Source organism: Abrus precatorius, unplaced genomic scaffold (assembly GCF_003935025.1).
Source record: "Abrus precatorius isolate BTA unplaced genomic scaffold, Abrus_2018 Scaffold3, whole genome shotgun sequence".
Classification (NCBI taxonomy): Eukaryota; Viridiplantae; Streptophyta; class Magnoliopsida; order Fabales; family Fabaceae; genus Abrus; species Abrus precatorius.
The window spans coordinates 4,920,005-4,936,974 of record NW_020874373.1 but is presented as its reverse complement, the minus strand read 5'-3'; the positions used below and the strand labels follow the sequence as shown (position 1 = coordinate 4,936,974).

Here is a 16,970-nt window from a genome sequence, read left to right as displayed (position 1 = left end):
AATATAAATATTTATATTAAATTGTTCAACCTTTTATTTTGCATAAAAAAATTTAAAAACAGAGAATTATAAATTAAAATAAATATTACTCAAAAATTCAAAATAAAAAATTTGTCTATTAAAAAAATAATTATACCTATAAAAGAACTTGAGTAAAAAATATAATAAAATTACACAAAATAAAATAAATAGTAAAATCTTTATCTTAACCAAAATTTTACAAAAACATTCACAAAAACTTTCTAAAAGTTAAAAGTAAGTTAGATTTTTATTTTCTTAAATTCTTAATTGTTCCATTATAAGTAAAAAATTATTCAAATAAGATTATATGAAATTAGAATAAACTAAATTTTATAAAAAGTGATAGGTTAAATATTTTTTTGTAAGTCACACTTTTAAAACACAACTCTCAATAAGGTAAGTTGTAGAACAACTTATATGGTTATATAATTGTCAATAAACACAGAAATAATCTAGCCAAATATATAAAGTATTAAATATTAACCATAATTCTCTCTTATCCTAAGTTTTTGTGTTAAGGTCTCTCTCACATAAGCAACATAATATATATATATATATATATATATATATATATATATATGCAGGATGAGACATGGTGAGTACTTAGGTATCCAACCTGCACTTATTTCAATTAAAATTTGTATATATTTGTTCATACTTGTATTTGTGATAAATTTTACAATTATCCATAAAGTACTTTACTCATTATCCTTCCTAATAATAATTAATAAATTTTTTTAATACACATTTAAAAATAAATAATAAGAATTTATATATCATAATTTTTATTAAAAATTATATGATATTGTTAAATTTAATATATTAATAATATTAAATATTATGATTTTTAAAAAATATTATTTATTAATTTTTTTTATCATGTATTGTTAAGTACACATTAAAAAAATTAAAATAATTAATGTTGATATCTTATAGAAGATCTCGTGTGGCATATACACCTGTGCCCCAGCTTAATTGTATAAGGACGATGAAATAGTTACGCTAGAAAGTTTTACTAAAAAACTTAAATTGACTAGTAGTTTCAGATATTCATGAAAATATTAAAATTTGTATATTTTGTGCTCTGCTCATTTTGTATTTCCCTTTGTTTATGCAATCATGTTCCCATTCCAAGCTTGTTCAGTCTCAATATTCTATCAAGATGGCAAACTACACTAATCTTAAACTGATTTAATTTAATGTAATTTAAAAAATAATCATGCATTTAAATTTATTATACAAACAGTTAAATGCTTGCTATTATATATTAAAGAATAGAATAGTATAAAAACATTGAATATATTATAATAATTACCTTAGATTGCATAAAGAAATAAACATTTAACAACTTTAATATTTTCAATATAATAGACATTTCCCTTTCTTATAAAATATTTGTATCTTTACTTCATGTCATATATTCTTGGGCACGCAATAAGCAACCCCATATTTATTTTATAAATTTGAATAAAAAAAAAGTCGTTTATAAATCAAAACAATTTCCTAAACACATTCTAAGAGATTAAAGAAACACCTACCCAAAAAAAAAAGAGATTAAAGAAAACCATTGACAAGCATTATGTGCTAAATATATAAATAAAGAGAACTCCTTTTATTGCTCTATGGTAACATCTGAAACGAAAAATGTGAAAATTTTCTTTGTCACAATCAACCCCACCCCCACTAAAAAAATAAAATTGAAGCTCGAAACTTTTCAGACGTTTCTCGGAAGTGAACAAAAATGAATGGGAAGCAGCACTGAAGCAAGAGTCTTGGGGGCATCAGCAAGTTCTCATTGTATTCTCCAGAAATCATGCAAACAAACTTGGATGAAAGATGCAGCACTCAACACCCTTTCTTTTTAAGTCTCATAAATCAAACCCACCAAATCACCTAAAGCAGACTGGTCATCAGCTTGGTTGGGGTGGCACCACTTTCAAACTTCGCATCCATTCGCAGAAACTGGGATCATCGAAGTGAACAAAACTGCTTTTCAGTTTCGTCCGTTGTTCTGATGTCAACGTTCTAAGTTGCGGGAATCTTGCCTCCTGCAAAAAAGTTGCATCTTGAAATGTCCTTGGTTCGAAAAAGAGTTGCAAAAAGGCCACAAAATGAATACTACACAGAGAACTTCAGTCAATGAGACAAACAACATATTTGAGTTTGCAGTAAAGAATAAAGAGCTAGTGCTGTTTCACCTGCTCATAAGGTGGATCCTTGTGAGCTGGAATGAGACGAGACACAAAATATCGAGCCTGGGAGCTACCCTCCTGTTTCAACTATAAACTATCAATTACCCTTATAAGCAGAAGATGAAATTGGGTGTGAAGTGTGAAGTGAAGAAAATTAACCTTGAATGCAAGGATACGAGGAGCTGGAAAACGGTACTCGGTCAACTCTTCAGCCAATGTCCTGCATGCAGCTAGAGCAGAAGCACTTCGTCCCTCGTCAGCTGCAAGTTCAGCACCCTAAGGTCCACCCACCAATATTAGAAAAAATATGTTATAAAAACTAGAGACACAGCAAATATGTTATAAAAACTGCAACATAAACCCCCAGGTTAGTCTTCAAAATTGTATGGGTCAAACACTTTTAAGTCCCAAAAATTTTAAAAAATCAATCACGCCACACCACCAGGCCCAGCAGAAATTTTTGGCACACAGAACATTTTTAATATAATTCAAATAACAAAAAGATGCTAATAACAACAATTGTACAATAAAATGCACTCCGACTTAAAGCATAACAGTTGACTCCAGCAATCAATCATGATCCAAATGCTTTAAGCATAAACATGCAACATATCATAAAAAAGTCAAAGTTGTAAGAGTTTGGGAATTAGGAGTTTCTTTTCCTGAGTATGGGTAGCCAGTTTGAACACCCTTGGCTGCCACCAGCCACAGCTGTAGTCAGCAACAGCAGCCACTGGCCTGATGGCAGAAAATGCTGGGAAAAAACAATACAGAAGAGAAGAAAGAAAGATAAAAGACAAGGGAGAAAGGGCCAAAGCATTTATGTACTGCCTGTAGCTCAGTGCTATTGCACTACAAACTATTGTACATCATTATCAACTGTGATCAATATGGATTCTACGTTTCCTAATGTAATCCATTACCAAGAAAACTAGCCTTTTGTTTTTATTGGTTATACCTGGCAGGAAGCTAATTTGAAAACTTGACCATCTTTGGCAGTAGAAGCAGTACAGTAATAATAATTGATTGACATAACATACCCCCTCCCCTAACCACCACCACCACCAAAAAAAATAAAACATGAAGATAAAGACTAAGTAATTTACCACATTTCCAACTAAGAAAATATCATGCTAGAACAGGTAATAGGAGGCATACCAGCCAAATGAACACATCAGTGCCATGGTCAAGCACAACAGCAGCATCAGACTGCATCGCCAGATCATAGGCCGGCAGTTCCTCAAAAGTTCCCCCCTCCCTGTGCATTAGACAACGAGGAGCCACCATTCTGAGTGATAGATCAAAGGATGCATTCAGAAACAGATTCCTCAGCACAGACCTCTCATCTTCATGGCCAATAATGCTTCCCAATAGTGGTCCTCTCCGGAGATGGAAAAGGAGCTCCGGTAGGAGAGAAAGCTCCTTTGGGAAGCAATGAAGTTTTGATTTAGGTAACTGGGAGCCAAATTTTAGAGCAATATCCTTGATTCTTTCCTCTATTGTTGCTTGCATATCAATTGCATCAGAATGATTTTTGGCTCGTAACAGAGTTCTTTTTGCAATGAGGACAGCAGCCACTTCATCCTGAACACTCTCAAGATATCCAGATATGCTATCCACCGTTGGCAGTCTAACAGTAATGACCCTCGACACATCAGCTTGATACACATTTGAATACTGAATTGCAAACTGGAAAAAGACAAAATCACTTTTGATATCTCCTTTAGTTTCCATTGAGAGAGAGAAACTTTGTGTTTCTTCAACACTCAGCATTTGAATATAAAGAGCAGCATCGTTTTTAAATGTTTCGTGGGTATCTACATGTGACTCTTCCCCAGGACCCACAACTTGGGTAATGAGAATATCATCTGACATGCGCAATTCTAACAAACCATGAGAGCCTGCTGATCTGGCAGATGCTCTTTGCAAATTAACACCAAAGGCTTCCCCAAAATCATCATGGAGAACCAAAACACCACCTGATGCTTTTGCAAGAGGATGTAAGACAGGAACTCTTACAGGGCATGTCCCAGCACATAAAATATCAATTATAGTACTGTGTCGATGAGCCTCACGACCAAGATTCTCCATCCATTTAATTGCTGTTTTTTCCATGTAAGGATAATTAGGGTGATTAAAAGAATGAGGAACAGATCCAGGCCCATAAGTGTTCGGTCCACCAGCACAGACAATAATTCTACTATTGCCCCCTGACCTTTTGACTACCCCTCGGGACAGATCAGCGGATGGGCCCTGAATTATAGCAAGAGCAACCTCAACAGCAGTTCCTAGGCACCGATCTCTGGAAGCTTCTGGTATTTTCAACTTGTATGAACTCAATGATGAAAATATGGAATGTGCAACAGTCAGCGAAGTATGCATTGGTGACAAGTATATGCCAGTACCATAAATCAATGCTTTCAAAGATTCTTGACTTGGTGATTTGTCCCCAGGAAGCACATCAGCAGATGCAATTGACTCTTCTGAAAGATCATAGACCGATACAGTACGACCATATAGTACAATTCCTAACCTTGTTGTTGGTGGGAGAGAATCGACAAAAGCATGCAAAGAGCTCTGTAAATGTTGTAAATGAGGCTCGTCTAAACATTCATCTATAACAAGAACAATTGGGGCAGACATTCTGGAATCTGAAACAGGAACAAAACCAGGTCTCTTGTTCCCAGTTTGAACATAGTCAAACGTGGGTGATGATAATTCTGAAAATCTGCGAAGATCTTCCTTGCTATGTGCAATGTACTCAGCTTCACTTCCATTCAGTTTCCGACATATAACACACTGCCACTGGCCTGATCCAAGCAAAATGTTGCAATATATATTTGCATAAGCCCCACAGTTTTGGCAGCGATGAGGATCACGCTGTATTACCTGAGGGCCTGTTGAGACATTCCTCCCAGGAGAAACCAATGCCCCAAAACCCAAACTGGGTACATTAGCTTGCTTCTTCTGTTTCAATACCTACTTATCAAAGGAAAGGGAGTTTATATATTTGAGCATAGAAAATAGTAATTCAATGTAAAATCCCATGCCTTGATTATAAATTAAAGCAAACCAAAATATACCTTATGAGCTGAAAAAAGAACAATGGATGACTCCCCACCAGGAACATGGTCCTCTATACTATCAGAAACCTGTTGCTGCAAATCAAATGATCCATTTGAAAACTGTGGTGGCGATGATGAAGTTGGCAAAGAAGAGCCTGAAGAAAATGCAAGTGGCTGAGGCGACGCAGGTGACGTGCGAAAAGGAACAGCCGCCGGACGTACAGGCGATGTAAAGACCGGGGGCCCAGGAGGGATGCTCAGGTGAGGAACAGAATTGCCAGTTGCAACCCCATTGGCTGGTGATAAAGCGTTTGGGTTCTTAATGGAGCGTGAAGAAGCTTGATCTTGTTGTAAATGTAATTTTGGTGGAGGAAATCCAGGTGGGGTTACAAAACTTGGAGGAGGCAGAATTGGACTCTTCTCAGGGTGTGAACTCTCTCTGTCTGGGGTTGAAGGGGTGAACCCAACATTAGGTTGTGTTGGGTTAGCCATTGAGAATCAAGGAAATCACAAACACAAAAACACTCACGACCCCAATATCAAGAAGTAAACTTTACAAAATGTACACAATTGATGATCGTGGGAAGTGTAAAAAAAACCAATACTACCAAGAAAACATAGAGACCCTAATCAAGATCCTAATTTTACTCCTCGGAATTTACAGAGACCATAAAACCCTCGGAATGAGAGTCTTCTGAACAAATTGAGGTGAATGCCCAATCACCAACTACCAATCAATCTCAGCAGCTCAGAGATCCCCTCTGCAGATTGAAATTGAACACCCAGGACGATGAGAAAAGAAAAAGATCCCAAATTCATGAAAAGAACTAGGGTTTGGAATGAAGATCAAGATTTGGTCGAAAAGAAGTGGTGAAAGAAAATAAAAATACGTACCTGAGAGAGACGAAAAAGGTTAAGGGAATGAAAAAAGAAGCAATGGTGAAAGGGGAAGTATCAAAATTGTTGACTCTTGTTGATAATTCCGAGTCCCGAATTGGAATAGGGATTGGGGAAAGGGAAAACGGTGTTGCTGTGTTATACTAATGTCATGTCCCCTCTCAATCTCACTCCCTCCATAATTGGAATTGGATTGGGGAGGGTGAGTTTGTGTTTTCACACACAAAAAACAACGGCGCGCCACGCAGTGAAACCTCGGTTTTCCCTCTTACATGTTCCTTCCCCCTTCTTCGTATTTCTTTCGTTTACTTTTTGGCACTTGCTAGTTGCTACCTGCGACACCTCCTCCCACCAAGATTTCTCACGTGACCTCCACAAGGCTAAAACCACGTGCCCAAACGGATACAAAGTCGTCTACATGAAATTAAGAGCAATATATTACCGTAAAACTACAATTTTTTTTCAAATATATCTTTTAAGTCTTTTTACAATGATAATACAATTTTAATTTATTTATCAAAATAATAACATTTAAAAGTTAATTAATGAAAAAGTAAATTCTTTTTTATAACAAAAGAAGCTAAAAAGTCTAAATAAAGAGAAAATATAAAAAGAAAAACTCTCCTAAGTAATAGTAGCTCGAAGTAAGAAAAGTTCAAATATATCATCATCAAGAGAATGAAGATGCTAGAAAATATTCTGTAAAAAATATTTTTAAAATGAATTTTCAAATATCTGTCCTCAAATATATATTAAAAATTTATAAATAATGTTTTTATCAAAATTATAACATTTAATGTTTTTAAAGTATTAAATTTATAAAAAAAAAATAAAAATTGGCTCCACAATATTTTATTATTTTTAGAAAATTCGTTTCTGAAATGAGCCCAAATTTTAACTCAACGGAACAGGCCAAGGCTTCATTCATCGTTGTCTTTTCGGCATTGAAGTTTTGGTGTAGTTTCAGTTGCAGTTCGAAAAACTCGAAGCCATGGATGAAAATTCGGATCGTCCTGTCAGGATTATGAACTTTGTCTCCGAAGATCAAGTAAATAAACTCTCTTAAGTCTCGAACTCATACTTCAATCTCAAATCCATGAATTATACATAAATTAGGGTTTCGTTAGCGATTATTGCTTGATCAATTAATTGTGTTGGAACAGTTGGTAGAAGCAAAAAGAACAAGGGGAGAACGAGTTGACGACGGCACTGCTCAGAGGGATAGACCTCTCTACGAGGTTTGCTTTCTCACTTATTGTAATGCAAAATTTGCTTCATAATTCTCAGTAAGAAAGTTAGGGTTATTCGGGAACAATGGTAAAATTGATTGTGAGGCAATTACTTACTAATCAAGCTTTCGAGTGCAGATTCTGAAGGAGAATAAGGACAAGAAGGATGCGGAATTTAATGAAAGATTCAAGCACAGTGAGTATTGAACTAGCATTTAGCACACCTATGATAATTTGTCTTCACCTTAGCAATTAGGACAGCCGTGCAACTTCTTGCTCTTCACATTAATTGAATGTGATATAGTATGTGGCAATGCCAGCTGCCAAACACAGCTTGTAATGTTGGAATTGTTGAATATTTCATGCTTCCCTGGTGTTGGCCCTTTCGAGATAGGCATACTTTAGGCTAATTGTTTGACTCATGTTCAAAATGTTCAGTTTCTCTTTTCTACACGGTTTTCTTTTGTTTTTATTCCGGATTGAATCTTGACCCCGACTATAATTATCACAGGACCACCTAAAGCTTTAGATGAAGACGAGACTGAATTTCTTGATAATTATGAAGCAGTGAGTTTTGCTTTTATTTTTACAGCATTTTGTTTCATGAAATTTCCATGGATGGAATCTGGAAGTGTCTAGTATAAATTTGTATATGATTGGCTATGTCCTTTGCTTCAATTGTTTTACAGACAGCTATTTTCAATAGTTTGCAAACGATTTATGACATTTAACGTTACAGAGAACAAAAGACATATTTGAACAAATTGTTTATGCAGAGGTTATTTAATTGCTTTTTCTTTTTTCTGATATTAATTCCAATTTCAGTCAAGAAGGGAATATGATCAAAAAGTGGCAGACGAGGAAGCCGAGCAAATCCGTAGCTTTCAAGTTAAGTCATGACATCTACTGTATGATGATAATGCTTCTATATAAATAACAATAGGCGAATTCTTTGTACTTTTAATTTAATCTTCCCTTGAAATGATTTTGTACTTGCTATTGCTGATGTGAATTTAGCATGGGTCGATTATTTGGTAAACAGTTTTCTAACTAAATTGTTTTTGTATGTTGTGATTTCAGGCAGCAGTGGCAGCGCAGTCCAACATTGTGCACGAAGTTAAGGAAAAAACCCCTTTACCTAAGCTCCAGGTAGGTCATATCCATAGAATAATGTTGCAACTGATTTCCTGATTCCTACAATAATTTTTTTACCCCAATATTGAGGTCTATCGTGCTGAATAAGATTTTTGAATACTAGACTACCTGGAACTTGGAAGAGTTTGGCTTCTGCCAGGCATTCATACCAACATGTGTCTATTGTTATTTTCCTTCCTGGAGTTCTGTTTTCTAAAATCTGAAATTTTAATGTTTATACGAGCAATTATTTTTGGCAGGTTTCTAATCTCACAACTGAAGGCTGTTTTTTTATAGGAGTTGACTGTAGCAATTAAAAAAATTGAGTAATTAAATTGCTCAAAAAATTATTGGAGGACTAAAATCTCTCATTAGTTACAGTAAAAGGACTAAAAGTATAATTAAGCTTCTTTTTTTTTTATGTTACTCTTACTGTTTGTACGTCTAAACTGTAAGCAGAAGCCATAATTTGTAATCCTTCAACTGCCGGCTTCTGAAGGGGTGTTTCATTTATTAATTTCAAAATTGCATGCAGTTTCAAATAAGAAATGATGTGTGTTGCAGCTATTGCTATTTTTATTGTTTTCACCAACATTTTTATCCATGCAGGAAGAAAAATCTGGCATTGGAAAGAAGAATCCAGCCTCTCGCCCATTAGGCATGATTATAAAAGTCAAGCCCCAAACTAAAAAAGCCAAGGTGGATGAAGGAAATGCTGAGGATTCTTCAAAGGCAGGAAACACTACTGTGAATGATAAGAGTAAGTCTTTAGAACCAGTGCAGTCATTGAATGGCCAAGCTGATAATTCCCGTGAACTTGCCCCAACTGGCCTTGTTCAATACAGTGACGAAAGTGATGATGACTTGTAATTTGATATGTTTTGAGATGTTACATGATTTCCCTTTCTTTTTTCTTGTGGTCTTCATTTTCCTTTTTATAGCACCCATGCTTCTTCATGCATATATTATATTCAGGATGGCGGAAACCACCGCGTTCACCGTGGCATCAAATGCCTAAAAGGCATCGTAGATTCATAAACACTTCGGAAATAGTTATCTGCACACCTTTTTGAAGCAATAAAAGAAAAGTTTCTTATGTAATAAATGATAGCCTATTACATTAAGAAAAGTTTAAAACGCGTCTGCTAGAATGACTCTCCAAACGATTGCAAAACTGAAGAGTTTGGGCTTGGGAATGAGAAAGAGCAGTGGTTTATCTTGATTGCGAGTATCTCCTAGCAAAAACGTGAGATGATTGCTACCCATGTCACTTGGATAACATTAAACTAAATATTGGTAGCCGAAATCTTCAAAATAAAAGAGACGCACTTTCCAATTTTGATTCATGATTGCTAACGGAATAATACGATGAAGCATTTTACTTGTCCGAAGTTGACCTTGAGTCGTTGACACCTTGTTTATTTTGACGTTAGTGAGAAAATAATTGATTTTCAATTAAAAATAAATGTTATGATTTTTGATAAATTTTGACTTCAAACAAAATCAATTCTATAAAATATACAAACAGACGCTGAGTTGTTCGGATTATTTTATTGGGTTTGACTAATTTTCACACTTTATTATCAGCGTTACACCTTTAGATGACGTGGAAAATTGTCAATTTTAGTTATGTTGGCTCCTTCCTTGGACTTATCTTGATTTAACGTCTACTTAGTTTAAATTTTAGTAAAATTCCTTTTTAAAAATTGACGTTTAAAGAATTAATGTGTTTGGAAATAATATAAAGGTTTGCTTAGATTAATTGAATTTATGTTGGTCTCACATTTAACGACAACTCTTGTTGAAAAAAAAAAGCATTTTCTTAAGATTTATAGTAGTTGATATAACACTTAGAATTGATTCATGCTGTCCAAACTTGATTTTCGACCAATTTCTTGTCATAAGCTAATCTTGTTATTTTCAGTTTTTAATCTTTCTCTCTCTCTGGTCAAACAGTTTATATTATTTGAACGAACATGTTGGGCAAGTATTGAGGCGAGGGTACATAGCCAGCAATAACAGGCCACAACTAAGGAATTTCCAACAAGCTGTTACATACCACATTAATTATTCGACTTTTTCATCATGCATTACATCGACACTTGTAAAAGTAGTTACTATATCTCTAACAAGCTGTTACGTCAATGTACAATTTCTTAGTTTTTCACTCCTTAGTCATCATCATCTATTAGTTCTTCCTCATTTACACTACTAAGAACATGAATGAATTTTCTTCCATGAAAAAGGGAAGCAAGGGTAAACTATAACCCTTTTATTGACTTCACAAAACTGAAGTGGAAAGAGGGAAACTTTGTTCACGAAAAAAAAAAGAAATATAATATACTATCACGCTGTTTTAGCACTTGTATGAAGTTGCACTAAGGAAGCGTAAGATCCATCCTTGATGTTAATGAGCGTGTCATGCCTACCTTTCTCCACTATAATTCCATTTTTTACCACTGCAATCACATCTGCATTCTTTATTGTAGATAAACGATGTGCCACAACCACAGTGGTCCTATTCACCATCACTTTGTCTAATGCATCTTGAACAACTCTCTCTGACTCAGCATCTAGTGCACTAGTGGCTTCATCTAGTAGCAATATCTTTGGACTTTTTATTATGGCACGTGCAATGGCTATCCGTTGCTTTTGCCCACCAGATAGCTGGATCCCTCTTTCACCCACTACTGTATCGTAACCCTTTCATAGGAGAAAAGACAAATACAAAAAGTTCAGTCACATTTGCGTATGTGAACAGTTAGCCCAATAAGACAGTGTTTGAAACTATTGCAAAAACATAATAAAGCTGAAAAAAAAATGTATAGCAGTGTGTTTAGTTTTTACCTGTTGTAAGCCACTGATAAAACCATGTGCATTGGCCAGTTCTGCTGCAGTTATGATTTCTGCTTCAGTGGCATTCCCGTTCTTTCCATATGCAATATTGGCACGGATGGTGTCATTGAACAACACTGGCTCTTGGCTTACAAGTCCCATCTGCTGCCTTAACCACTTGAGTTGTAAATTCTGAATTTGTATTCCATCAAGTGTAATTTGACCAGAATCAGGATCATAAAATCTTTGTAACAAGGCAATCACTGTGGATTTCCCACTTCCACTTTCACCAACAAGGGCCACAGTCTGAAACATCAAATAAGATTGGAACTGTTAGTTGAAACATGCATTTTCAGCTACTAGGTGAGGTGGAATGGAGTTTATGAATATTGAATAACAATAATTAATAAAGTCCTTGAATTTTTACCTTGCCAGAATGGATAGTCAAGCTTAGGTCTCGAAAAATCTGTATATCTGGCCTAGATGGATACTTAAAGCTTACATGACGAAGCTCTATTTCTCCCTTTACATTATCCAATGTGCCACTAGACTCATCACTTGGGTCTATCTTTGATTTTCTATCCATTATTCTAAATATGGAAGCGGTGGCTATCTTGGCTTTGCTTGAATCAGGAGCAAGGGAGCTTGATTGGGAAATTCCAATAGATGCCATAGTTAAAGCAAAGAAAACCTGCAAAGCATTTTAAACAGAAAATGTAAAGCTTTCTCACTTTCCCCACAAGATGAGAATTAATGTTGGACAAGTATTGAAGAGTTGGTACCTGGAAAACATTTGAGAATGATGCTTTGCCAGCTCCCACAAATCTGGCTCCAGCATAGAAATTGGTTGCATAGACACAGAAGAGCAAGAAAAATGAAACCCCAAATCCTGTTCCACTGATCAAGCCTTGTCGTATCCCAGTTTCCATGGGACCTTCACATTTCTTCTTGTACAGTTCCATAACTTTCTCTTCAGCACAAAAAGAAGCTACTGTTCTTATGCTTCCAACTGCATCATTAGCAACTTGGCTTGCTTCCTCATACATCATCTGCATCAATTTGTATTTCATTAGTCAGACTTTGTTGCAAAATCTGAAGTATGCAGTTACTTAGGTAGCATTGCATAAAATTTATGGAAAAGAAGCTCACCTTTGCATCTGCACTAAACCCCTTCATGAATTTCATTTGAACATAGCCATTCATTCCAATGAGGGGAACCAAGACAAGAATAATCAATGCCAATTGCCAGCATGCAGTGAAAGCAATAATCAAACCTGCCAATGCTGTTGCTATATTTTGAACCAGTAGTCCCAGAGCATCACCAACAAGGGCACGCACAGATGCAGCATCTGCTGAGAGCCTTGCACCAATTACACCACTAGAGTGCTCAGGCTCATCAAACCAACCAACCTCCATGTTGATCACCTTCTCAAAACAGATGAGTCTAATACGTTGGATTAACTTACTGCCAGCCATAGAGAAGAAGTAACCTCGAGCTGGAATAGCCACTAAAGATCCAACTCCAAGGGTCACAAACATGAGTGCCCAAAACTTGGAGTCCTTTTTCATCTCCGGAAATGGTTCAAAAAATGTTTTGATAACACGGGAGAGTAACACACCAAATATTGGAAATATGGTACCATTTGCTATGGCAGCTACACATCCAATCAGAAGCACAGGAATCTCTGGCTTGTTCAGAGAAGCAAGACGCTGGATTGGCACTTCTGGGGATTGTTCTTTAGGCTCTAAAGTTTCAAGTTCAAGATCAGCAGGATCGGGGATGTTAACTCCTGTAGGTAAACCAAATGAAATTGAAAATGAGTGGCGGCTACTATTTCCAACAGATGATCCTGATCTTTGAAAAGACCGCCTTTGACTCAACTTTGTAAAGGATTCTGAGGAAAGTTCCCTCTTGTTTTGATTGTCCGTTGTTTCTTCTGATTCCTTCTTGCTTCCTTCTTGTAAACGTATAAGTTGAGAGTAAGCTCCTTCAGGATCCTTGATTAATTCTATGTGTGTTCCTGATTAATAAATACAAGCTATAGTGAAATATTTAAAAACAAAAAGACTCATAATTTGAACTTTAGACTTTCTATTTGTAGCTTGTTATGTTCTAGGATCAGTGTTGCTTGGGTTCAAGAAAGACAATAATAGTTCATGATACCAAGAAATGCCTAATTTTTCCTCCATAATTGGAGTTAATCATCCCTCAAGTAGTTACTGAATTGTTTCAAATAATAACATATATAAATAAATAAGGAGTTTTAGAAAGACAGAAATTTGGGATCACGGTGTAAAATGCATATATTATGATCAATGGTTGACAACTCAATGACAGAAGCCAAGTCTTATATAACTTTTTTCATACCTTTCTCAACCATTTTTCCTCTATGAATTACAGCGATCATATCAGCATTCCTCACTGTGCTCAAGCGATGCGCAACAATAACAGTAGTCCTGTTGACCATAATCCTATCCAGAGCTTGTTGCACTATCCTTTCAGACTCAGCATCAAGTGCACTCGTAGCTTCATCTAGAAGTAGAATTCTTGGATCTTTCAGGATTGCTCTTGCAATGGCAATGCGCTGCTTCTGTCCACCGGATAGTTGAGTTCCATGCTCACCAACCATTGTGTCCAATCCCTGGATGCAAGAGGTATAAAGGTTGAGATTACTACACAAGTTTCAAGATCACAAATCACAAAAAAACTACGAACTAGTAGAAAATGGCTACAAACTAGAACCTGTGGTAGTTTGTCAATGAATTTAGCAGCATTTGCAAGTTCAGTTGCAGCTCTTATCTCTTCAATCGTTGCTCCCTCTTTTCCATATGCAATATTATCATTTATGCTAGATGCAAACAACACTGGCTCCTGGCTGACAAGGCCAATTTTTCCTCTGATCCATCTAAGCTGAAATTCTTTCACGTTAGTTCCATCAATAAGAACTTCACCTGCTTGGGGATCATAGAATCTTTCTATCAAACTGATAACCGTAGACTTCCCACTTCCACTTTGTCCTACCAAAGCTGCAGTGGTGCCACTAGGTATATGAAGAGAGAATCCATTGAATATTAACTCTTCAGGTCTGGCTGGATAACTGAAATAAACATCCCTTAAATGGATTTCACCATGAATGTCCTCTAGTGTCTTACCATTTGGGTCATAAGCATCAATCTCTGGCTTTCTCTCAATTGTCTGAAACATTTTATAAGCTGCTGCTTGACCCGCAGCAAAAGCACTCATGGATGGAGATGCCTGGCCAAGAGACCTAAGACATAGACCATATGAAAAATTATGTTAATAAGTTGTGAAGTATGCATCTACTTTATCTCTTGCCATGTGTGGTTGTGTTGGTTTTAGTAAACTTCATTACGAAATGAAATATATAAACTTCACTCTACTTACATGGAAGCATTTAGCACTGCAACAATCACATTGACCACAGTGCCCCCACCATATCCTTTTTCCATCACCATCTTTGCACCAAACCATACAGCCAAAGCATAACCACAGAAAATAACTAACATAACAATGCCAAGACCCATTCCAGCTACAAAACCTTCATGAACTCCTGATTTGTAAGCATGTGCAAGAAATTTCTTGTAACTAGATACTGCTTGCTTTTCCCCAGTAAAGGATGCAACCTGTAAATATACAGCAAGAGAGAAAATAATATAGGCATAATGAGAAGTTACAGAATTTCACAGGAAAATTTTAGTTTTAACAACATACAGTTCTTATTGAGCCTATTGTCTGTTCAACTACATGTGCAGCTTTTGCATACGCAGTTTGACCTCGGGAAGCTGTCTTTCCTATGATAACGGCCATAGCAGCACCAGCTGCAACAAGAAGTGGAAGAGTGGATAACATGACAACAGTAAGAAGCCACCCTTTGATAAATGCTATCACAAAGCCCCCAATAAATGTTGCTACTAGCTGCAGAAATCTCCCAACCTGTTTAAGCAAGAAAGTGTTCAATAAATGGACAATATGGAAAAGCAGCTGTAACAAAAGAATTCAAAGTCGCTTTTGCTCTTAAATTGCATTCAAGTCTTTCATGCAACTATTTTTAATGTGTAGTAGTAGTAGTTACTAGTTAGTACCTTCTCACCCATGGCATCTTGTATGAGAATAGTGTCACCTGACATTCTCCCTATCACCTCTCCAGCGTTAGTTTCCTTATCAAAGAAAGCAATATCTTGTCTTAGTATAGTTTTCAAATACAAGCTCCTAATTCTTGCAGCCTGCCTTTCCCCTGTGACCATCCAGCAAGCCACCTCTGAAAATTGAAATGATTTTTTTATAGTTCAGTGTCCATTTCTCATGTAAACTCTTATAATTTAATATATTGAGGTATAATGAAAACTGAAGTGATCTTAATTAGAGAATACACTTACGGAGGAAAGCAGCCACACCAGTGCCTATTCCCAAGTATACAAATTTCAGAGCAACCTGCAATTTTAACAAGTAACCAAGTCATGACATCTGCACATTTAAATGTCATGAAATAAAGCCAAGTTTATATTATCTATACTTTTCTCATTTAAAAGGTAAGAAGTGTAGAATTCTATTTAGTTCCCTCATTTTACCTTGGAAACTTCTTTGACAATATCAGGGCTAAATTGATTATTTCCAAAGCTATCAATCATTTGACCGAACAGCAATGTCATGAGAGGCATCCCCAAACCATTTCCAATTGCTCCAATGGTGCCAACAACCATCAAAATTATATCAGTGGAATCTGCAAATGAGAACAGCCTGTGATATGGGACAGTTTCAGCCTTTTCTTTCTGTTTGCTCTTTTCACTCTCTTCCCCGTTTGTGCTGCTCTCTGCTGCGGTTGTCTCATCATGTTTATGATCTTCTTCATCAGTGCCATTCTCATGCCTCATCTTATAAGATATAAGTGACTTCTACCCTCTCCACCTACGTAACACAGTTTTGATACACAAGATTAACAACTCAGAAAGCTTACCACCCCAAAAGGTTCAAATCAGACCTCAATGGATTGCAATAACAAACATATCCATCACTCCTTAAAAACTATGAGAGTGAGGTTGAACCAAGCTAAACAGCTCAATGAAATATTTTCTTAGCTTTTCTTTCTTGAATGCAACTGAATTCTACAATACAAGTCCTTTTAAAGCTGAACAATCAAACTTAGGACCCATTTGTTATTTTTTAACAGAATTACCAAACGGTTTTATTAAATATGAAACTTCAAGCACTGACAAACGTAAAGCAACAAAAAGCACAGTAGAAAATTTGCAATGTGTGCTTTACGAAAGTACCCCAAGGCTGAAACAAAAGGACCAAGATTTTTCTATCCCACAGGATTTAAAATAAAAAATAAAAAACGTGTTTTGCTCATCAATCCACATCAAACTCTAGTCAACTACATTTCTTGTAGAATGCAATAATTTTTCTTAGAAACAGCAGCAACACCCGCTAGAGTGGATGTTCCACTTGAGAGAGAAACAAAACAAAGGAACAAAAAGAAAGGTTTATCGCTCCGATCACCGGATAAAACTTGGATTAAGCTTTATTTAATCCCACTCTTAAACTTATCACTCTGACAATTTTTACTCTTATGATC

At 36.0% G+C, this 16,970-nt stretch overlaps 3 protein-coding genes across 6 annotated transcripts; 1 reads left to right on the top strand and 2 right to left on the bottom strand.

Moving 5' to 3' along the window:
- Positions 1-1,410: 1,410 nt before the first annotated feature.
- LOC113860648 (protein transport protein SEC23-like) lies at positions 1,411-6,580 on the bottom strand. 3 transcript variants are annotated; one of them, XM_027493100.1, is made up of 6 exons: positions 6,173-6,580; positions 5,297-6,039; positions 3,372-5,192; positions 2,373-2,489; positions 2,220-2,291; positions 1,411-2,069 (listed from the first exon to the last, which is right to left on the bottom strand). In XM_027493100.1, exons 2-6 carry the CDS (start codon positions 5,768-5,770, stop codon positions 1,932-1,934), a joined length of 2,622 nt encoding a protein of 873 aa, XP_027348901.1. In that variant the 5' UTR covers positions 5,771-6,039; positions 6,173-6,580; the 3' UTR covers positions 1,411-1,931. The 3 variants fall into 3 exon arrangements, with proteins under 3 accessions (XP_027348901.1, XP_027348902.1, XP_027348903.1); XM_027493102.1 differs by having other exon boundaries at positions 1,561-2,139; positions 6,173-6,482; XM_027493101.1 differs by having other exon boundaries at positions 5,297-6,477.
- Positions 6,581-7,089: 509 nt separating this feature from the next.
- Positions 7,090-9,522, top strand: LOC113863411 (PSME3-interacting protein). Its single transcript, XM_027496980.1, has 7 exons — positions 7,090-7,223; positions 7,339-7,413; positions 7,543-7,600; positions 7,916-7,971; positions 8,230-8,292; positions 8,485-8,553; positions 9,148-9,522. The coding sequence occupies exons 1-7, from the start codon at positions 7,167-7,169 to the stop codon at positions 9,406-9,408; spliced, it is 639 nt and encodes a 212-aa protein (XP_027352781.1). The 5' UTR covers positions 7,090-7,166; the 3' UTR covers positions 9,409-9,522.
- Positions 9,523-10,853: 1,331 nt separating this feature from the next.
- Positions 10,854-16,471, bottom strand: LOC113861803 (ABC transporter B family member 11-like). Of its 2 annotated transcripts, XM_027494835.1 has the most exons (13): positions 15,964-16,471; positions 15,772-15,826; positions 15,478-15,653; positions 15,107-15,328; positions 14,780-15,018; positions 14,117-14,642; positions 13,742-14,015; positions 13,241-13,394; positions 12,523-13,201; positions 12,156-12,422; positions 11,801-12,064; positions 11,386-11,679; positions 10,854-11,241 (listed from the first exon to the last, which is right to left on the bottom strand). In XM_027494835.1, the coding sequence occupies exons 1-13, from the start codon at positions 16,264-16,266 to the stop codon at positions 10,885-10,887; spliced, it is 3,810 nt and encodes a 1,269-aa protein (XP_027350636.1). In that variant the 5' UTR covers positions 16,267-16,471; the 3' UTR covers positions 10,854-10,884. The 2 variants fall into 2 exon arrangements, with proteins under 2 accessions (XP_027350636.1, XP_027350635.1); XM_027494834.1 differs by having other exon boundaries at positions 12,523-13,394.
- Between the last annotated feature and the right edge of the window lie 499 nt (positions 16,472-16,970).

Coding starts and splice junctions, on each gene's coding strand:
- LOC113863411 (XM_027496980.1), top strand. CDS start 7,167: ATGGATGAAAATTCGGATCGTCCTGTCAGGATTATGAACTTTGTCTCC. Junction 7,414..7,542: donor GGGATAGACCTCTCTACGAG/GTTTGCTTTCTC, acceptor TTTCGAGTGCAG/ATTCTGAAGGAGAATAAGGA. Junction 8,293..8,484: donor AGCAAATCCGTAGCTTTCAA/GTTAAGTCATGA, acceptor TTGTGATTTCAG/GCAGCAGTGGCAGCGCAGTC.
- LOC113860648 (XM_027493100.1), bottom strand. CDS start 5,770: ATGGCTAACCCAACACAACCTAATGTTGGGTTCACCCCTTCAACCCCA. Junction 2,292..2,372: donor CTCGTATCCTTGCATTCAAG/GTTAATTTTCTT, acceptor TAGTTGAAACAG/GAGGGTAGCTCCCAGGCTCG. Junction 2,070..2,219: donor AGGATCCACCTTATGAGCAG/GTGAAACAGCAC, acceptor ACTTTTTTGCAG/GAGGCAAGATTCCCGCAACT.
- LOC113861803 (XM_027494834.1), bottom strand. CDS start 16,266: ATGAGGCATGAGAATGGCACTGATGAAGAAGATCATAAACATGATGAG. Junction 14,643..14,779: donor GCAGTGCTAAATGCTTCCAT/GTAAGTAGAGTG, acceptor TCTATGTCTTAG/GTCTCTTGGCCAGGCATCTC. Junction 14,016..14,116: donor TCATTGACAAACTACCACAG/GTTCTAGTTTGT, acceptor TCTTGCATCCAG/GGATTGGACACAATGGTTGG.